General features: G+C 36.9%; 1 protein-coding gene across 8 annotated transcripts in view; it reads right to left on the bottom strand.

The window, feature by feature from the left end:
* Positions 1-22,194, bottom strand: part of ICE2 (interactor of little elongation complex ELL subunit 2) — a 30,625-nt gene extending 8,431 nt beyond the window's left edge. For 3 of the 8 annotated variants that reach the window (XR_014588800.1, XR_014588801.1, XM_083850973.1), the window contains exons 1-14: positions 22,022-22,194; positions 21,069-21,173; positions 18,212-18,479; positions 17,312-17,431; positions 16,071-16,205; positions 15,593-15,709; positions 13,389-13,548; positions 11,330-11,514; positions 9,870-10,824; positions 9,128-9,306; positions 7,719-7,848; positions 2,165-2,249; positions 2,022-2,072; positions 685-943 (exon numbers count right to left, since the gene is read on the bottom strand). Coding sequence is in view for 6 of the 8 variants with exons in the window: in XM_083850973.1 (XP_083707099.1) it covers positions 685-943; positions 2,022-2,072; positions 2,165-2,249; positions 7,719-7,848; positions 9,128-9,306; positions 9,870-10,824; positions 11,330-11,514; positions 13,389-13,548; positions 15,593-15,709; positions 16,071-16,205; positions 17,312-17,431; positions 18,212-18,479; positions 21,069-21,173; positions 22,022-22,050 (2,778 nt within the window). In the remaining 2 variants the exon portion in view is untranslated. Of the gene's footprint in view, positions 1-684; positions 944-2,021; positions 2,073-2,164; positions 2,250-7,718; positions 7,849-9,127; positions 9,307-9,869; positions 10,825-11,329; positions 11,515-13,388; positions 13,549-15,592; positions 15,710-16,070; positions 16,206-17,311; positions 17,432-18,211; positions 18,480-19,817; positions 20,835-20,898; positions 21,017-21,068; positions 21,174-21,568; positions 21,675-21,771; positions 21,796-22,021 lie in introns of those variants that run through there. The other 5 variants (XM_083850977.1, XM_083850978.1, XM_083850975.1 and 2 more) reach the window with 5 other exon arrangements.
* Positions 22,195-22,850: the final 656 nt, after the last annotated feature.

Genomic DNA, 22,850 nt, shown 5'->3' with positions numbered 1-22,850 from the left:
AATGAAAAGCACCCTCAGAAGCAAAACTAGGAAACCCTTATAAATGGAAACACTGTATCTGTTTCAGCTGCACTGAAAGCCTTAAAATTACAAGCCTTTTATTTAAGGCAAATACTACATTATTTTTGCTGTCCAAAAGTACAATTAACTCACATTAACAACGCAAAACTCCTTTCTGAAAAGATTTTGCCAAACAGGGAAAAAGGTGCATTTTTAAAAAACACATTAGAAGAGAACTGGAATAAGAGTTCAATATAATGTCCTATAGAACAGACCCCTGCGAGTAGAATTCACCTCACCTGACTGTACCTGTCTACAGCTGTGCTCATCATCTATACTTCTGTAGTCATTAGGGAGACAGTAACTCTACAGCACGACTCCTGCAGTCTACTGAAGAGGCCTGTCCTGCTGCAGAGGTAGATCTTTACGAAGTATTCCATTTCCCTTTGTTGAAAGTATAACAAGCTCCAATATTGCTTTTCCATACTGCTTAAAGTTAAGATGAATCCCAACTGAAATACCTTTCAGGAAAAACGCATTCCTATTCCTGGCAGTAGATCCAGAAGTCTAAAGGATCTCTCATACCCCCAAAGATGACAGATTATTTTAATCTGCTGGATGTAGCTGATGAAATTGATTATTTCAAGACTGCTGATCTGTTTTTCCATTAAGTGTGATACTGACCTTGTGTTTCCACATGGATTCTTGGGGTGCAGGTGGAAAGGTGCATGGCACTCTGCCATGATCCATGTGATAGGGCAAAGGGAGGCTGGGATCTAGTGGCACCCAAGGGACTGACAATGTGGCAGGTACTGTGGGCAAATCACAATGGGCCTTATGTAAGTTATACGATGCTCTCGTTGCCTTGTCAGGAGAACTCTTGTAGATTGCAACTGATGAATCTCCTGCGGCATGAGTCAATAGATAAGAGCCCTCCTGCAAACTGAAAAGATAGAGATAAAAATTAAAAACACTATTAGTTTGTTTCTTTGTTTCACTTCATCTGACCATTTGATCAGGACAACTAGTAAGTTTCTAATGCTGAAGCAAAGCAACTTTAGACATTTACTTATCTGTCCCTATTTTACAAAAAGACTATGGACAAAAATGAGTGAGTTAAACTGTATTCATAAACGCTTGCTGATTTATGTTTTTCTAATATACTTATAACAAACAAATTTATCATCAATGTACGTCATCAGTTACTTACGTTATATTTCAACAAAACATCTAAGCATATATTGAAAACTGCCCACTTATAGCAAACGGTAACATTTTAATTAACCAGCACCTTACCAAGCATAATGCTTATATGGATAGACCCAAAGAGCAGAATTGCTTTATACACACAGGATTAAAAAGGTTTTCAAGAAGATAAACATCAACCAACTGCCCATATAAAAAAAATCTTAGTGACAAATTACAAAGCGCAAGAAAATTCTTCTGTAATTCAAATTAAGATGCTTCACACAGTGCAAGAAACTTGCTTCACAAAAAAAAAAAATTACACGCAAAGAAATTTGCAGACTGAAAGCCCTGAAGTAGCTAAATAAAAAAAAAGAAGGAAACGGAACAAAGGTTGCAATGGTGTACAGAGAAAGACGTATGCTGTTATACTAAGCAGAAGGGAACATAACAGTCAGTGTTACTGCTACACATAAAGTAAAAAGACTAAAAAAAATAAAAAGTTAAAGTTCTAAATGTCAGCATACATACATAGTATTACAACTTACTCCTGTGACTGTTTAATTAACTTGGAAGCGTCCAGTCTCCTCTCTTGAGTGTGTTTCATAAAAATCAAGCTCTTATTATTTTGCATCATTTACACAAAAACTGTAACCCTAAGAACACTTTGCATGGTATTACATTATGCTGTGCTAGACCTAAAAAATCTAAAATATTTCATGTATCCAAAAAAAAACCTCCACAAAATCAAAGAGTAGACAAGTACTCTACAGAAGAAATAGGATCACTTGGATAATGCTGCAAATAAATATAGCCAATAAGAATAGAGAACTTACTCAGACACTTTCTTCAAAATGTGATGAAGTATATTTAATGAATTTGCAGGCCTGTAAAAAAGGAAAAGAAATAGAAAAGTAGTTACTTGTAAGGCTAATTAGAATTTCAAATTCATTATTAAAGAACTACTAAAAATACTCACTTAATCAATCCAAGTTTTTCTCTTAAAATTTCTGGAGAAATCTTTTCTAGCATAATAAGCTTTGATGTAAAAGCATCAATACGCCCTGTAAAATATCAATATATTTTTTTTTCCAAAAAGGAAGAACGAACAAATATAAAAGCATAATTTGCAGACGTAATGCATTTTAAAGGGAATAAAAATTTTTGCTCTTTTACACTGTAGAGCAGTGAAAAGTACTTACTGCACAGTACCTGAAAGTAAAATGTACAGTTCAGTTGCTTTTAACTATGGGTAACTGTATTTGCACTGTCTTCTAAATCAGGGAAACGTCCATGATTCCAGTAAATCTCACACGTTGCATGAGGTCTAGCAAATGTAACTTCATTTTGCCATGGCCTTAATCTTGTCAGCTTGTTTGTATCTTCTCAAATTCTTCTGATGCTTAACACTAGGCTTTCTCACTGTACAGATCACCCAAGTTTATCTTTTAAGGCAAATTTACGTCAGTGTTTAATTTACTTCCTTTTCTATTCTGGTAAGTTATCTGAACATTCATGTTATTTCATATTCTGAGGATTCTGTACCTCTGCCTTTTTTTTTTCCTCTTGAAAAAATACAGCTTACTATTCTGGCCTTTTTCATAGCAAATTGGTAAAGACTATTTATCTTTGACATAGCTAAGAGTAGCAATTCAAAGCTTTCCTCAACACATTTTTATAATAACTGCTGAGGGGAATGGTTTAGCCCGAATTTTCACTTGATAAGCAATAGAGATCATTATCATAGCTTGTACACTGATGTGGTGACTATATCTTATGAAGGAAAGTTCTCTCTCATGTTGAGATTTTCCCAGAAAACTGTTCTATTACAGTTCCCACGAGGAGAATGAGGAAAAGGCAGCATAATAAAAATGACCTGCTCAATACAATTAACTGACTTGCTACAAATTTGCTCTCGTAGGTAGTCTACATGCTTCAATTGTACATTTATAATTGCTAAGCCAAAGCATTTCACATTCAAGGATAAACATTATTCAGCAATTCGTTATATGATGTAAGATGACCAAGTAATAACTCTCTTTTTACTAGATTTTTAAAAAGGCACCAGGACATCTGGTTTCTTTTAAATACCAGTGCATTTGCTGCTTTCCTTGATATCAGTATTTTGTGTAAGGCTAAGCACCTAGGATTAATATTCTGCACTGCTAACTATAAAAAAAGAAACTTGAAGTCATTATAAAAAAAATAAAAATGTGTTCTCCATTCCTTATTAGTGTCTTGTCAAATCAAAATGTTCTCCATTCTAAACTCATTGACAGCATAGCTGGAAAAAAAAGAAATCTATGAACTACTCATACCTAATTTATATTACTGTATATTATAACTGAGAAGTGACTGACTGAAAACACTTGACATTCAGTAAGTTATCAATACAGTAAGTACTTTTTCCAATCAGTTTTCAAATCGTCTTTATTTAAAAGTCAGTATTATTTTATTTAGGTGAAGGTAAACTATACCTGGGTACTTAATGCCAATTGAAGAATAATATCTGGGACAAAGCATTTCCATTTTTAATCAGCAAAGCTTATCACATTTTTTTTTTTTACTGATTAAATAAAATATAAGTCCTCAATTTAGGAAATGTGACAGAGATTACTTCCCTTTGCCGATGCAGGATTTCTTATTTGCGTCGTAAGGGGACTTAAAGCAACAACTGAGCAATGTGCTCTACCATCAGGAGGACAGCACACTCTGTTTGAAAATAGTATCTCTGCTTTTGTACAAACTCTAAGTCTATTCTTTGAGAATATATGAAATCAAAAATTCTACTTGATAGCATATCTTGCAATTTACACAGGAAACAATGGGTAAACTTCCGTTTTCTCTCTCTTCTCCTGAGCTGGCAGCACTGCTGAGTCACTGTGCAGAGCTATGAGATTCTTCCCTCAGTCAGAGTAATACCACTGAAGAACACCAGACAATTATGGGGCACTGGCCAAGGTCCAGAGAACTTTCCATCTAGCAACACAAAGGATTACTAATACTGTGAGAAGAAGTTCTTTCAAGATCCAAGAGCTCCTAAGCAACTTACCATTGATGTCTGCTAAGCACTCAAAACTTCAATTTTAAAGGGTTCACTTAAGATCTATATAGCCTCAGAACTATCTGAATAAGGCGGCAAGTTTTCTAGGTACCGCATTATTAATGGTAAAAATCATTTTTTAATCATTTTTTTCATCTCTTCACAGTTGTACTGTCACGTAAATTTAAGTGCAATAAGTCTGTGTCTTTACTATTGCTAATTTTAAAATTCCTTTATGATAGGTCATATTTCACATTAAAAATTTCATATTGTAGTATGATCTAAGAGGATGACTAGTTCAAGTCTGTCTTTCTGTTTACCCCAAATACATGATAGCAGTACTCTTACTTGCACTTGTCAGAGTAATGAACAAGAATGAGACATTCACCCTATTTTAAGCTGCCTGTAATACAGGGATATTATCACTGTTGGACAATTGTCACTTGCGTTTCAGGAAAAAAAAAACTATGCAATTTGAAAGAAGTGTCTAACTAAACCAGGACACTTGCCACAGTTTTTCACAGCTCCCCAAAAACATCAGCTGGAAAGCAAAATTTTACAGCTGCCTTTTAACATTTTTAACCATAGCGGAAAGAAGCCTGTAGTAGAACATGGCAACAGTTTCCTATTAAAAGCTGTGGTAGGTGCTCTTTCACAAAACTTAATGTTGACTTCCATGCATCTATTTTACCTACCTCTATTAGAAACTACATGGTGGTACCAAAAATCCAGAGTCCCCAATCTGCCTACCTGAATAAACCACATATTCTGTCACTATCAAAAGTTAGACACATTCTCAGAGTCCATTCATGTAGCATTTAAAATAAATAAATAAATAAATATATATATATATAGTTGTTGTTAAATAGTTGGGAGGAGGCCTGCCGCACATGCTAGGAGTACCACTTGAACTCCTACAAGCGCGCACACACACACACACACACACAGACACACACACGGATCCCAGGTTTTGCTGCTGGAAGAAGCACATCCAAGAGCTGATAAACAAACATGACTGGAATAACCAGTGTTTCTCAACCTCAGGGACACTTTCTCCTGAGCACAACAGAGAGCCTGTCAGAAGCTCGTCTATCAAAGCCTGCCTGCCTAGGGCTCCACGCCCGTTTCATGGTTTGCAGGACTCTGCACAGTACAGCAGAGACTAAGAAACCTCTGAACCAGGAAGTGGTGACTGCTAATGCCAGAACAACTCCTGCAGCACACAGAATCTTTTCTCCTACATTCCTGTGAGCCCCAGTAAAGGGGTGTTGGCTGGGTGAGCTGTATGCAAACTTCTGCACCCTAGCCATATGTTAAGTATCCTGTTACTGATGTAAGATTAGATAAACGTGCATTCTTTCAGCCTGCATGCTCTGTAAGCCAATCATCAGCCTCTACAAGTTTCCCGATTTCCTCACACTGCTTTGACTCCGGAGAAGCTAATAAAAAAGTTTTCTTGAAGGGGCTAAATTTCAGTGCAGTTTAGTACTGTTCTTCTACTCAAAAAAGAAAATAAATAAATAAATAAAGAAGCTTCGGTAGAGTATGTTAAGATAAATTAGAAATGAAGAACTTCGTATATCACTATTTTGTCTTTGTGAGGAATTTTAGGGGGGGGGGGAACCCACATCAATTATTACTTTCAAAATTAGAAAGTAGAAAAAACTTTTAATAAATATGGACAGCAGACAAAGAGATTCAATCAGCTAAACTATTGTTTAAAACGTACCTGATTTCCCATAAACTCATACTTCCATGATAAGATGCAAAGTAAAAATTAGGAAAGAACGAACTAAGCATTTCTAAAATAGCATTCTGACATGAGTCATCAAGAGCAAAATGTGTCATTCAGCGCAGAAGTGGAAAGGTTAAGACAACCACAGGCCACAACTGCTACCATAACAACCATAAAAACAGACAAATCTTTCTACAACAGGAAAGCTAGGCCCTGCTGCAGAACATTCATTCACTGTACAAACAGGATTGCCCTCACCCCAAAGCAAACACCAAACATGATGCATTTTGGCTAACTTCTTTAATTGTTGCAGATGTTTCCTTCTAAAACGTTATTAATTACCAGGTAATTAGTATTAGAGATATGTATATATTAAAAACTTTGGTAAAATAATCTGGCCAAATTCTTTATACGTACCTTTTTTTTTTCTCTACAAAACGGTACGTATCCTACTAGACATAACATTTCTTGACTTCTAAAAGAATCATTGTGCAAACATGAATACAGCATATTTTACTGCAAGTTTGCTAAGGAAGTTACCCTTATAACACTGAATTCCTAGAATGTTTGGTTTATGTTTTGATTTTGCACAAAATGGTCTTTACACTAAGATATATTTCTGCTAACATGTCCATAGTTTTTATCCCCAATTTATTGTATTTTTATTTTCTGTGCTCTGATTTACGGCTGTAATCTCTTCTACACAGGATTTTTTACAACTTCATTCTTACTGAATATACATTACTTCCCATTCATAGACATTATTACATTATCTTTTGTTTCCATCTGCTGCATGATACAGGACAAAGAGTATCAAGACCATCCCATGATAGGTATGTTTCAAGTCATATCACTTACTAGGAAATAAAATTTCATGGATCAGTTAGATATGGACAATGGAAAATCTGGAAAATGTGGTCATGTAAGTATGATCATCCAGTGTTCAAAGCTCCTGAGCAACACAACTGCTATAAAAAGTTTTTAATAAACTCATGCTATGTATTTTTCTCTTTTCTGCAAAAACAGAAAAAGATTTTCAGTACTTACTATACATAAGTATACTCTTTTCAAAGCTTGTAATTTCTCATAGTTTTGAACGACAAAACTTGGTCTAGTCTTATCTTGCTTGCTTTTCCTCATTCTCTTATCTGTCTACATGTTATCAGTGTAGAAGTATAAACATTATTGCCAGTTTTAAAAGAGAAAAGTAGCATTTGACCCTTTCCCACACCGAAGGTTCAAAGCTTTAGAAATCAGTATTCTCTAAACCACATACCTGATGGTCTGTTCTTCACCATTTTTGGTATGTGACAACAAATTCACTTAAAACGATTTCACAAAATGATAAAACGTATTATAGAACATATCTCATAAAGAAGTTATTTTTACAGCCCCTACATAACAGTAATTCATGTTGTATATGACTAAAAAAAATTAAATAATGAAGATAACTAATTTCTGAAAATTAGAAGCAGGGTTATAGATACACTTTTATTTGAAAGGCAAATACATGCAGTTACTGAAAAAAACATTACTGGATGCTAACCACCCAAAACTAAAGTTGAAATATCTTCATTCACCACATGGAAAAAATTTTAGAGACAAAACTTATTTAAGATGAAAGTGAAGATCTAAATTAGAAAACGAAACTAAATAAGGATATGTGGAATATACCTGTAATAAATACTTTTCTCATGTTATTCCATAAGCATTCAGACATACATGTTTCTTAAGCAAAAATCAACACAAACTTACCAATGTAAAATAAACATGCAGAATGCAACATACTCTCTGTCCACATCTGACATACTTCACTTTCCGTAAGAGCTTCAACACCATAATAGGCTTGGTATTCCAGTTTTGGCAACAGGAATATCGGAACAACCTACAAAAGTGAAAATATAAGCAAAATCAGCACTGACTGTCAAAAAAAATTATTACAGCATTTGAACTACATTTTGTCACTAATAATAATCATATTCTTCTACTACACCAAGGACTTCATGTAATGGCTCTTGTTTTATGAAACCCATACTATGAGCTTAAGGCTATGCAGACACTATTTAAAGGAAGTTGAAATGGAAGGGGGGAAAAAAAGCCTAGGCAAGCTTTTACAAATAAAATTGAGACTGTATTATTTTGAAGTACCCACTTCTATGCTCTACTGCCCTCTGCAGGAACTTAAGAAAAAAACATAATTATACTAATTTGCTCATTCTTAGAATTCTGCCATTTATTCACCTTGTCAGAAACTCACCTTTGCATGTTTAACAGAGAAAATATAAGCCTCTCTCCATTGACAAACTAAGGCTTGAATTCCAGCAGTTGTTTTCAAAAATAAACAGTGCTCAAATTCTGATTAGAAAACTAAGCAGCTATTCACAGGCTTTTATATGCAGTGGACAGCAAAGCTAGGATAATTCTTCAAAATAAGATTCGGAGCACAGAATCTTAACAAGTAATCAGGGCTATTGAGACCAATTTCTATTTCAACAAAAGTATAAACACCTCCCAGAGTGTATGTATACCTGCCTACCACCATTCTGGTATTTTCGGGAGGGAGATGCCAGATCACATTTGTCAAATGATTGTGAGGACTCTTGACAAAAAATGAATTACTGAGAATTCCAGAATAAGCTTTTTTTGTCCTGATGTAACGAGGACCTGATATAAAGAGGAATGTTTAGATTTCACTTGTACTTGAAGCATTTTAGCTCTTAAGACAAGCAATTTGCTAAAATGTATTCCATAGTCTTTTCAAGCAATGTACTTATGATCCTGAACAACCTCAAAATGTTTGGTGAAAAACTAATTGGTGCATTAACTTTTAATAGTTCAAACTGATTTTATGTGAGTATAATTATATATATACATATTACTGAAATAGAGGTGTAATAAGAAATGCAGAACTACATTTATCTGTTTTAATCAAGAAGGTTTAAAAAAAAAAGTTGCTTCTCTTCCTAGAGCAAATATTTACTTAAAAAAAATGTACACCATAGAGTTACAATTCAAATGTGTTAACTGTCTGAGGGAAAACACATGTGCTATGAAGAACCATGAATCCCAGAGATACTAAAGGAACAAATTCCAGTTGAGCACAACGTAAAAACCAAAAAAATCTAAACCAACCAACCAAAAACCCTGACCAAAAAAAGCCGTACCTTTTGATCTTTTTTCTTTTTATGGGAATGTGGCAACGGCTTCACTTTCTGCACATTGCAACGCACAAGTAACAACAGATCATCCAAACTGAATAGCTTATACACAAGGTTGCCATCCTGAGGTGCTTTATACTCTGAAGGGTTTTCCGCAAGCATCTGAAGTTCATCTGACAGCTTTCCTATAGAAAAAATAAAATTTAAAGTGACAAAACTTGCATATACTTCACCATGAGGCTAATTAGCTTTTTTTCCCCTCTCACGGTAGCTTTTTTGTTTGACAATAGTTTGGGGGTGAAAAGCCTGCTCATTAGGCACAAGAAGTCACTTTTTTTTTTTTTAAATGATTTTGGAAAATGTCTACTGTAACTTCTAAAGAGTACATTATTAAATACTCCCCCATATTTTATCCTACTTATTGTATTTCTTACACAAACAGACCATTCTATATGAATCGAATTGAAAGGCTGTTTTCTATGTCACAGTCACTCAACATAAAGAGACAAAAAAAATACTTGGAATGAATGCCTACTGAGAGCTGCCATCTATTTATTAGTTACTGAAACAGCTCAAGCCTCTGGATTAGATAGTGGTGTAAAGATACTGTTAAAAAATCATATCCAAATAAATGTAACAGAAGTACTATTAGGATTTTCTTCACACAAAAGAATTACAATGTTTTTTCTCCTAAGTTTTAGTGAACTGTCTCAATTTTACTCCCTACCCTATGAACACTGTTACTTACTCTTTGGCACACCCTGAAAAAGCCATGTCCAGGTATTCCTAGATGAGCCACTGGGATTGGAGGCAGGACTTGGCAAAGTTTCTGCATGGGAGACCACTGATGGCTTTGGAGATTGAGGCACATGAGCTTGCATAGCAGCAGAACTATCACAGCTCACTAATGGCTGCTCATGACCTTTTTGGGAAGGTGACTTAAGGAGTTCTGTTTGCATTTTCAAAATCTGTCCAACAGGATCAAATTCTTTGGACAACTTTCTTGTTAGCATTCTGGAAGCACTTTCTCCCTGATCGATGACTTCTGAGCAATCAGTCATACTTGCTGATGGATTTTGGGTGGGGGAAGGTGACTTGGAAGTCCGTGCTGAGGTACGAGAAACAGTGTTTGGTACAGTTGTTTTGCAAGAATCAGTGTTTTTACATTCTGTATCAATTATCAAACGATCTTCATCAGTGTCACTACTGCATAAAGGAGTGTATGTCTCATTTTTTTGTGCAGCTTCAGACTCTTTCTTGAAACTAACAGCATTATATGAAGTATTTAATTTTGTTTCATTGTCTGATACTTTCTTGTTCATGACATGCTGTGCTTTGTTCAACTGTACCTCCTCCGACTGAAAGTTTTTATGAGATGAGTTTTCTCCAGGGCTGAAGCATAGAACACCACATGATGGAAACTGCATGCTGGAATTCGATGAAACTCCTTGCTCAGAAACTGAGGTTTTTCCTTGTTCAGCTTCACTGTTTACAGCGGATGTCTTTTTCTTTCCTAATTTTAGGTCATGTGACAAAACTTTACCAGCATTACTAACTGTAGGAGAAGTATTTTCTGTTTTAGAAATCCTTGAGAGTTTGACAGCTGCACCAAAAGTTTCCAGTTCTGTAACATCATCATCAAACTCCATTCCTGTGTCATTTGGAAGAGGAATCTTCCTGTATTCGCAGGTATCAGAAGCCATCTTAACACAGGGAGAAAAAGAAAAATATAATACAATCAAACAGGCCAATAAATAGAATGCATGAATCACAAATGAGACACTGCCAAGTTGGAAACCTGAAAACTGTTCTACTATCCACATTTTGACTGTTGGGAGACAGGGGCCGTTAATGAAAAAATGCCAGTGTTTCATGTGGAATATCTTAAACCATAGGTATTGAAAGGCCTTTCAAAAGAGAAGAAAAGCCCATAGAACTTTTACTTCCTAAATAAACCAGTCAAAATATATTTTAAAGAAGTAAACATTAAATCTGAGCTGAAGACAAAAAAGAAGCATTTAAAGGAACTAGACAGACAGACATCTTTAAAGACAGAGCCTGTACCTCAATAGTAGAAAAACTGTCAACAGGAAACCTAAACTTGCCTTTATTAAGACACAACAAGTAACTTAGGAACTATAACCTAGTAGGTTTTTTTGTTTGTTTGTTTCATTTTGTTTTACCCAAACAAAATGTGAAGCTACTTACTTCCCACTGAAGTAGATTGTCCTCAGCTGGTTTGTCCATCAAAACATCAGAAACTGAAACGTAAGACTTCTTAGATGCTAGGAAATCTATTGGAATTTCATGGAAGACTTGGTTCCTCTCTCTTACTGTCATTTCCTTTTTCAGAAGAGGTGAGTCAATGTAAACCACTTTAGCTGGTTTGCTATCTTTTCAAAAAAGGGAAGTCATTGAGTTCGTATTAAGAGGAAGGAAAAAAAAGACCACTGTACAATTTAAACAATAAATCTTTGAACTTCCAAATATGTTCAAATCTGTTCCACATTCACACTAGATGAGAAAGTACGCTCTCATTCACTATCAATGGAAAATAAAAGTATGTCCAGATTAATAGTGCAAATTATGATCATCCTGAAGCAGCAATACAGAACGCATTAACAGTTGATTACATTTTAAATGCAATTCTACATAGAGAATTTCTAAGTAAGAATTAAGGATTCAAGATTCTTCATATCACATTAAAGTAATGGCTGCAGTTTAAATTTCTTCTACCCAGTAACTAGATTAGGGCTCTGCTGCCCCACTCCCTTTTGTTTACAACTTACATATACATCATTAGTAAATTCATCCAAAACCAAAGGCAATACCCAGGCCAATATTATACAGAAATCAATGGCACAGGTGGGCTACACTATCTCTGTTTTAGAAAAATCTTAGAATTAAGAATCGTAGAAACAAAAATATTAATGCAAGATGTGGAGGTGAGGGGTGTGGGCAATGGATATAGAGAAGAAACCCTTTAAGAAACATTATGTAATGCTAACACACTCACAGCCCACTCCACTGGCTCTCAGCTCTCACCCCACTGGCTGTTAACTTTGAATCTAAAAGTTAAGCTTAAAAACCATAAAGCTGGTATGAAAGGAGTCAGGCACATCATTACAGATAAAGTACTTAAATGTTTTGGTAGAAAAATTAAAAACTTGTAAAATGTGCAGATATTTGCTAGCTACTATTATCCAAGAGTTTGCCATACAAATCTGTGTGAAGTACACACAACAGACATTTCAAGATAATATTCATTACTAATACTCATAATGGAGAAAAAAAAGGGGTAACAAGGCAGTCTATATTCAAATTACTGATGGGGTGCTTGACAAAAGTATAGTATTCAGATGATTATTCAAAACATTTTTCATTGCGATTGGGAACATGAATAAATAATGAATGTTCATGGAGTACATTCATTATTCCATGATCTGAATTGGTCCTTTTAATTCAAGAAGGCACTTGCTCTTATTCTTTTTTATTTAAATAAAACTCCAGAGTTTCTTTTTATCTTATTGAAACCTGTTCATTTGATAGTATTAACAGCACCATGCAGTGTTTTCTTACCAAGGAGCAGAGTTTACAGTTTTAAGAAGCAAAAGGACATTTAACTGACTTTTTTTTTTCCCCCCAACTGGAAAATAGCTCTCTCTCTCCAAACCCAACATTAATGGCCATACCTATAGCGGTTGTTACTATTCTCAGTAACAAGGAGAATGAGGTGTAGAAAACTATGACACATCCTTGCTATTAGCCTTCCTCTTTGATAACAGATGGCATTCTATAATCAATGGATTTTTTGAATTATTTTTTATGATAACTGCACTTAAATTACCATTGTTCTTTAAAAAGCATAGGTATATGACTCATTACCAGATTACACTTGAAAATCATTTACTTCAGATTTTTACCCTTTAAGGGGTATGAACTGAATCAGCCAGATTTTATTGCTTTGTTAGTTTTTTTAAATTAAAAACATGTAAGCATTTGAGAAACTTACAGCTACATTCTAGAGGGCAGCTTCTTCAGAAAGGGTTAAGAATCTGAACTTAGAATTACAATTATGATTTTCATTAACCCAAACTAAACTATTTTATTATCATGTAAACTAAACCAGACTATGTTCTCCCTTCCCTCAGTTGATTTTACTTGACATACTGATTTCTTGTTCTTCAATCAGCTGAAAACAGATTATGAGTATATATAAAAGACTTCGTGGACAAAAATGTAGTTTTTGGAAAAAAATATACTGTACCTGCAGCAGGGATCATCTTAACACAAACTGGAATTTCCCACTGTTCCTTGTAATTTAGTCCATGGTTATTCAGCAAAGTAAATAATGACTGATTACTTAAAACAACTTGAGGAGAGTATTTCAAAGCAAGTTTTTCTGCATTTGAATCTGAACTAATATCCTAAACAGAAAAAGTTAGAATTGAAAGGTTTTTTAAGAAAGACATTGAATTTTAAATTCAAAACCAACCAAACAACTAACATAGATTAACTTCCACCCTTACAGAAGCCCAAATATGACCGGAATCAAAGGAAAAAGTAAAAAAAAAAAAACAAAAACAAAAAAAACCACTCTCCTTAAGGTTTTTGTCTGAATCCTACAGTTCCACCTTGCAGCATAAGAAAAAACGTCTGTCCTGGTTCCAGTTAGGACAGAGTTAATTTTTCCTCCTAGTAGCTGGTAGGGTGCTATGTTTTGGATTAGGATGAGAAGAGCGCTGATAACACGCTGATGTTTTAATTGTTGCAGAGCAGTGTTTACACCAGGCCAAGGACTTTTCGGCTTCTCGCTCTGTCCTGCCAGCGAGCAGGCTGGGGGTGCAGCAGGAGCTGGGAGGGGACAGACCCAGGACAGCTGACCCAAACTGGCCAAAGGGGGATTCCATACCATCTGACGTCATGCTAAACAATATATAGGGGTGGCTGGCCGGGGTGGGGGGCCGGCTGCTCGGGGATAGGCTGGGCATCGGTCAGCGGGTGGTGAGCAATTGCATTGTGCATCACTTGTTTCTTACACATTATTATTATTAATACTATTATCATTATCACTATTATTATTATTATTGTTATTATTATATTCCTGTCTTAATATTAACTGTCTTTATCTCAACTCACCGGCTTCACTTTCCCGTTTCTCTCCCCCATCCCAGAGAGGGAGGGGGGAGGGTGAGCGAACGGCTGTGTGGTGTTTAGCTGCCAGCCGGGTTAAACCACAACAATGTCTTATCTTGTATCTTTCTATTAATTCCTACTAATTTGAATTACTAGGTCAAACAGGAATTTGGAGGATAGTAAAATATAGGAACACAATGTAGAAGAAAAAACAACACATTCATTCTAACATATATTACAGATGTTCATGTAAGTTAAGTAATGGCATCATAAAGCAGTCTAACAGTAAAGCACAGTTAAAACTGCACAGTTGTTTGAATACAAATTACCTCTAAAGAACCTTAAATATACAAATATGAAGAATATAAACTGAGATGACAGAAGTAGAAAAATTATGAATACAAGTTCCCATGAAAAGAGGAGGTTGAGCATGCTCACAAGGTGGAAGAAGAACAATTAAGAACTGTGGAGATAATGGAAGCACAGGAGCCCTAAGGGCCATGAGGGAGAACATCTAGCCATATTCTTTTTTCTGCCACCTGAGACAACCTGAGAAATAGTAGTTTACAGCTCTAACACCTTCTATGGTCACCTCCGCTGCTTTCTTAAGCAACAAACGTCTTTGCAATTGCACTGTCTCTGTTGAGAGGTTGGCTTCTGATACATGAAAAAAAATCCTTAAATAGGTGGATAGCAAACTGTCTGGAATAAACAGTCAAACTAAGCAAATTATACAGAATGAAAACACTAATCCACTTTCTCTGAGGATGAACACAAACAGCAACAGCAGGTACTTAACAACAAGGTGGAATGGAAAAGTTGTTCAACTCAGACATGGAGTTTATGCTGTTTAGCAAAGGAAATTTCCAGGTTAAGGAAATGTAATCCACTTTTCAGAAAACTAAACAGTCTAAAGTATTTTTTCTTATTGTCAGAACTGCTTAAATCAGAAACCTTCACCCACCCTCCTCCCCCCACCCACACCCCAGCTTTATAATTGCAAAGCAGAATTTAAATGGAACAATAATAAACAGTTCTATCTAGCTTTCACAATGTATTCTAATTAAAGGGCCTCTCTAATATTTCACAGAGAGAAAAGCGAAGTCCCTTCATGAGGCACTAGCTCAAAAACGCCATAAGCTGATTTTCAAAGAAGACAGTATGATTGCTATACGTGAAATACTACACAAGTAACAACACAGTACATTTTTGTATGCTACAGTATGTGTAAGATGAAGACGAAAATGATGAAACTTAATGCTGCCACATAAGAAGAAACAAATCACTCTTTACTACAATATATGCCATAAAAATTACAATAAAAAGGTTACTTACATTTTGCATAATAGAAGCCTTTTTATCTGGAGTTATAAAAGATGTAACAGTTTTATAATCTGTGGGCAGCTGAACAGGCATGGTAGGGAAATATGCTTTACCATATCTTGCTGTGCCCTTAACGAAAATAGAGCAATACCAGGAAACAACTTTAACTGAAATCATGATGACCCAACATTTTTGTAATGAAAGATATTAAGAATTTATGCAGGTGCAAGTTAGTGTTACGTTAAGAAGAAGAAAAAAAGTACTATTAACATACAATTTTTAGTTGTAAGCATACAATGAAGGGGGTTAACAGCCTTACTGCCAAGAATAATTTTATTATTTTTACTCAAATGCTTTTCACTGAGTTATAATCCCAAACCAAGCATTGGATATTACTTATAACAAATTCAATCTTGGCATAACACAATTCGGATACAAATACACTTATTTGAGAATAACAACAGAACAACAAGTATATGTAGGATATTACCATTACAAGAAGAGTTTTTTCCAGCCTAAAGGTCAACTGTGTGTTAAATTTTCCTCCCATGATACTCATGATCTCCTGGAGTGTGTAAAACTCAGGAAACTTCTTCACGTGTCCAATACAAGCACTGAATAATTCCTAACAAACAAACAAACAAAACCTTTAAGCATTTGTGTCTTTCATAAGAATTTCAATAAACTTATTTCCTGCAATTGCCATACTTCCATTTCAATATTCTTCCTGTAGAGAATACAGAAATAGCTAGCAGAGTACTGTCAAACTTTGGAGGCATGTTCTGAGCAGAAGTTAAGATTGATTATTATTGCTTAAGATAGCTGTAAACTGTAAGATAAAAAAAATCACAAATCCCCCCCGTTTTTTTTTAAAGCACGATTTTGGTCATCATGTTTCCAAACTGTGTTAATGGGAGAAAAAAATTATCTTGTACATGAAAACCCACAAAATAAAGCATTCTCATGAAATAAAAGCAATCCTTCCGACTTTAACTATACTTTCTACTCTCTAATAATGACATTTATTTTTCTGTTTTATTCTGTAAAATAAAGTGATATGGTACTTACTAGAACAGACAAATTTTTGCAAGAAGTATTTAACTAGGCCACTTTAATTAAAGCGTGATACTATGTGGAAAAAATCAACAGAAAGTCAACCTAGTGATGGGAAAGTTAATCAAATCTGTATTCTGGAATTCTTTTCCCGAAGTGTGTTATTAAACCAAGAATGATATATGACTTGCAGTCATGTTTGATTTTAGAATCGTCTAACTGGATATTTAACACAGCATAAACTTGCAGATGGTTATGATTAAAGCCTGATTAACCTCTGATTAAGGTGACTTTGTAACATACTACTTCGGAGGAAAGCTTAACATTCTGCTCAATATGTGCTCCAGTAGTGTGTGTTTATTTTCAGATTGTCAATGTAAATGCACTTAAGGAATGATTTCTTCCTTCCCAATAGGAAGATCTCACATTGACGACTTACCATACCTTTCTACAGTATTGCATTCAATGACCTCACTTCTGTCATATCTTACTGACTCCAGCTGAACTGTGGGCCGTCACGCTGGACAGCCTAAGTGGAATTCCATGTCTCAACCAGACATGGAATCAGCAGAAGTTCTGGGAACATCACATCCCATGAGCAGTGTGTATGTATCTTAATCGTGATTTCAATATGATTGTTTAAGAAGGGTACGAATTAAAAACGGCACTGACAATTACCTCAGTATAAAGTACTGCATCTTCAGAGATGTTATCGTAGTCTTGGGAGCAGCTTTTTGCAGCATTTTGAGCAAATTTCATAAATTCTGCAACTTCATTGTTTACTGCTTCTTTCATTTGCTGGGAAGGGGAAAAAACAATTCTCATTTTTAAGTCACAGTGGACTCCTGTAGACTATGTATGTAAACAGCAAAATTTCCAGAGAGGTAGCACAGGCAATGGGTATGAGGAAGGGCACAGATTCCATTTCATGATCAATCTGGCAAGTCTCTGCATGTCTCCAATTTCACAAGTAAAAAAAAGGCAAAAAAAGTTTGCAAGATTACGCTCACTTCCTTTAAAAACAAAGGAAAACAGAGCAAGCTCTTTTTGACCATGCATTGGTGGTTGGGAAAAAAAAAAAAAGAGGGGGGTTACAAGACACTATTGGAGCAAGTTTACATGATGAAGTGAGGTTATCTGAGCTCTGACTTAATAAGCAATTACAGCGTAAATAACAATGCAGTACATACTGATTTGCCCAGAGAAGACTTTCCCACAGATATAGTACTAAACAAAGGAAACGGCATTTACAAGGAAGCACAGGATACCAAATGCAATGGCTCTAAAACGTTTACTGATTAATTATGATATATAGCATTCAGCTAAAATTATACAACCAACCAACATGAAACATTTTAGCTCCCGCTAAAAAGAAAAAAAAGGGAATAGCTTTCAATTAAAAAAAAAACTTTCCATTTATTTAAAAATGTTACTCCAAATACCTTAAACCTTTATTGCCACTCACAATACCATATTAAAAGGGAGTTATGACAAATTCAATTTTAAAACACTTCTGCTACATTGTAAGACTCTCCTCTGTGATATTCATGTGTGTATGAATCTACACATACAGCTTACCAGATACGTGAGTAATTCCCTTTGATTTGCTGCATTGAGTGGAAAATGGTTGGTTTTTTTTGAGAACTTAGTCATCAGATATAAGTATGTTTTCTGCTCCTTCTCAGTCAAACAAGAAGTAAATGGATAGGGGAGTCTAGGTTCTGGAAAAGGATGATCATCAGTTGTGGATTTAGCATCCACCTCAAGTGGATCTGCAGACTGTATGTTACAAGTCTGTTTGTTTTCTGAAGAGTTTGCCAATACCTCCACATTTTTCTTTGCCACTCTGAAAGAAAAGTAATAAGCGAAAGAACTTATGCTTTTCACATGAAGAGTAATATTTTTCAGAACTAATAAAGACAGTCATGCAAGATTAAATTTCAAATTCAGCAAAATGCACTAAGTGATACTGTCCTATTCCAATTCCTAGCCTAAGTCCTAGGAATTTTCTTATTCTGAAACTTCACCCGGGCCATCAGACTAACCGTTAGTACCAACAGCAGGTTTGACATTGATTTCAAGACCAAAAAAAGGGTTTTTAATCTTCTTTTTAAAAGGTGTATATATTCATTTGTATAATGAATATTGAGACTAAAAGCTATATATGAAACTCTGATTCTTTGCTCTGGAAACACATCAGTGAAATGACAGCCTCAACATTTCCTCATTAGCTGATGCGTGTTATTCAGAAAATTTGCACTCAGAGAGGCCTACCTTATGAGTTGACATTATGTCAGTAAAGGCGAAAGACTACATATAAAAAGCCTTTCTTTCCCTGTGAAAAAAATTAAATGAAAAACTACTTAACTGTAACAATAGGAATTCCAGATCTCCTTAAAGATTTTTGCTAGGAATAGAGTATACAAGTTTCATTTTCAGTTCTGAACAGTGCTAAAATTATTTGCCAAAAATGGCACTGGGCTAAGGTAAGGAGTGTTAGCATCCCTCACAACAACAAAGAAGTAACATTATAAATCTGGTTCTTAAAACAACCCCGGTACGTGAAGACCAGCTTAGCCCTGCTCTATTTAAAATAAGTGGTTTTTACAAAGAAAATACTTAAAGTTAACAAAATGAACATTAACTGCTGATCTTGGAAAAAGCATATTTTTAAGATACAGTTTCAGCAGTAGAAAACATCTCAAGAGTTATTCAAACCCAACAGTATCACATCCACAGTTCTTAATAATACTTCACAGCTGTCTCTCTGAATATGAGAATGTGTCCATCCTTGTGGCACAAACTGGCAAATTTAATTAAGCTGCAGCAGCAACAAGATGCTGACTCAGATATGCCAATGTAAGAACGTCAAGAAATTTTAGCAGCTTAAATTGGCTATATTCAGCACTGAATGAAATGGCAGCACATCAAGATCATTTCAGTATGCAGTGCTGTCACAATCTTCATCAGGGTGCAAACCAAAATAATCTGACAGAGCTTTTCTGTCCATATTTACAGCATTATACTTTATTTAAGCTGACGGCTTAAATTTTTCCCCTTCATTTTATCAGCAACCTGTCTTTACAGTTTCTATGGTGAGAGAACATACGCTTTAGTAAATATTTCTCAGAAACCCCAATATACAAATTGACATGCTTCCTCCAGCTTTTACTTTCATATTTACCCCAACAGGTTACATTTCTCTTCTTCTTGATGATGGCCACTCAACCCAGTTCCACTGATATCCCAATTTTTTTGATTGCAACTTCTTTCCAAGTATAAACCCTCTTCTACCATACACAACTGAATGTAATCACACTCCTAAGTACAGTCATGTATTCTCCAAGCCCCTCCCCCCCCCTTTTTTTTTTAACCTCATCGAATGGAAGAATCCTACAGCAGTATCAAATAATACCCTGTGAGGATTGTGCTCATCTCAGTCAGCACAAGGATGGTTATTCCAACATAGATAAACCCAGCAAAACACTTAAATCCTTTTCTCTAGCTAAAGATGTAGGACATGGAGAGACATCTATTCCTCTACAAAGCATGTTTTCAGTATCAGTTAATGAAAACAGAGCAATTCCCTTTGGAACAAATTACTTCTCCACGTGCTAATTTCCTCACTTAGAGCACAGCAGCTACCTGAGTTTCAATCCCCATTTTCCATTATGTGAATATTCATCCATCAAGAGCAGCTTTCAGTTCTATCTCCCTAGCAGCTGGAGGCTTTCTTAAAACAAACAAACAAACAAGGGAATAGCCTAAATACAATATTCCAGCTTTTGAAACCCAGCAGTACATAGTATTATCTATGCCAAAATTATTTGCGTCCACAGCATTTCACTTCACATCCTTCAGCTAACAGCCTATATGGTTTTCTGATTATCCAAGGAATTAGTTGAATCTCCACTGCAGCTAATATGCTGTTGTTCCATGTAAACAGTGCTAGGTACTTCCAAAAGACACAAGTAAAAAGGATTTCAATGCATAGAAGCATCAGCCTTCTACAAAGTGAGAAGACAAGAGACTGACAACAATTGTTAGAAAGAGTTAGGTCTGGTTCATGGGTTGCAGACTCTTTATCATGGCTGTGTGCTTCAGCCCTCTTTGGTAAGCAAAACCAAGACAAAAAAAAAACACATAAAAAAAACCACCAAATCAAACCCACACACACATCCAACACCGAAACAAAACAACCCTCCCAAAAATACAAGCCCCATTCTCCAAGACAGTAAAGACCAGAGGTCCCAACCTAAACTCACCTCCCTTGTGTGGTTTCACATCAGGAAAGGCACAGCCCAGCTGCTGCCCCACACAGCCATTACCAAATCATTCCACATCCGATAACATACAGTATGCTCGCGAAACAATAAAACCATGTATAAATTCAAAAGAACAACTACAAAGAGCATAAAATTATAACAAAGTATACCTGTTTGATAAATTCCATAGTTCATACAGGCTTGGAGACAATGAGTATTTTTCATAAATTTCATGTGAGAAAAATACTTCACTGCCATTTTTTGGTGGAATATCCCTGATAATAAAGAACAAAATAAGAACATTGCAACACACAACAAATTAAAGGCCAAATCTGACCCCAAGGAACAATGAACAGCATTAATTATTAAAAACTGGAGACTATCTATACAGCGTTTCACCCTTCCCTTCTCAGAGAGCCTATGTATGCAGTGTCAAATTCCCTAGTGGTTTTTAGTAGTTAACACCTTCTTCATGGTCCAAAAAGAACAATTTAATTAATTCTTTGCATAAATTCTAGATGTGGCTACAGGGACTGATGTAGTTATATGCCTTCAGAGGTTCATAGATCAAACCCCACCAGAGTAAATTAGCTAGAATTTGGAGAAAAAACACAGCCATCCTGTTTACGTTTCTTCATAAAAGGGAGATCGTCTTTTAAACAGCCCTTGCCATCTGAACGGTGCTTTTGCTTTGGGATGAAGCCCTTCCAGTGTACAGTTTACACAACACCCATCTTCCCAAACTGCCTTGAAAGGCACGAGGAAAGATTTGTCTCCTTCACTCTTTAAAAAAATAAAATAAAATAGTGACTTAAAATGACGTCACTTCTCTGTAGTGATTTTCTGTGTAAAACCAAACCCAGCACCTCGTACCAGGCTGCCCGCCCCCTCTCCTCCCCTCCGCAAGACGAACGGCACAAAATGGCGCCGCCCAGCCCTCGGCCCCCGGCCCCTCGCCGGGGCGGGAACTGAGACCCCAGCCCGCCCCGCCCCGCTCCCGCCCTGGCGCATGCGCGCCGCCGCCGTGGTGCCAGTGGGAGCGCGGGGCGAGCCTCCCGCCCGCCGCCGCTCCTGAGGCGCGCCCCCGCGGGACGGGGGGCGGCGGGGAGCGCAGCGCACCCACCAGGCCAGCCGCTGCTCTGCCGCCGCCATCTTGGTGCCCCCTCGGGGCGACGGCTCCGTCGCTCGCTCGTCCCGCCGCTGGCCGAGCCCGCCCTCACGGCGCTGGCCAATCAGCGTAGCGCGCGCGGGGATCGGGTGTGCTGAGGCAGCCAATGGCGACGTAGGCGCGGGCGGCCATCTTGTGGCAGGGGCCGCCGCTGCAGAGGGCGGCGAGGGCGAGGGGGCGGGCTGGCTGGCGGCCGCAGCGCTCGCTTCGGGGCAGGAGGTGTGTCTGAGGGGGCTGCCCTGGGGGCTCTGCCCCGACTTCGCAGTCCTCGCTAAGGTGTGGCCCCGGCCAGGCACTGGGCGCCTTGAGGCGCCTGTTCCCGCCTTGGGTTCGATGAGGAGGTCGAGCTGGGCTCTGCCGGGCGGTTGGGCCCTCAGGGGGTTGGGGCCGCGTGTGAGGGCCGAGGTGCCTCACAGTGGTTGCTGCGCTAAGCAGCTTTCCTCTCCTCTTTCCTGGGCTTTCAGTTTTCCTGGGTTACTTGATAACAGCAGGGCAGAACCACAAAATTCCCTCCCCCCCTTTTTTTTCTGATGATGAGGCCTCCCAGTGTGGTGAAATAGGGAGTTCAAATGTTCTCAGTACCTGTAGATTTACATGATGGAAACTCATTTGTTTGTGGTTTTGTAAGAAAAAGTGATCCTCTTCACAGCTTTACTGATGGAGAAATGAAGAGGAATGCATATTGTAGCAAAGCATTCAGAGCACCTAGTCCTGTAACTAAAACTCTGGAGATTGTATACAAACGCATAACAATATTGAGATGATTCAGAATTTTCTAGAGTAC

Source organism: Anser anser, assembly GCF_964211835.1.
Source record: "Anser anser genome assembly, chromosome: 10".
NCBI classification, from domain to species: Eukaryota; Metazoa; Chordata; class Aves; order Anseriformes; family Anatidae; genus Anser; species Anser anser.
Note: the sequence above shows the minus strand (reverse complement) of the source record. Positions and strands in the feature narration are given on the sequence as shown.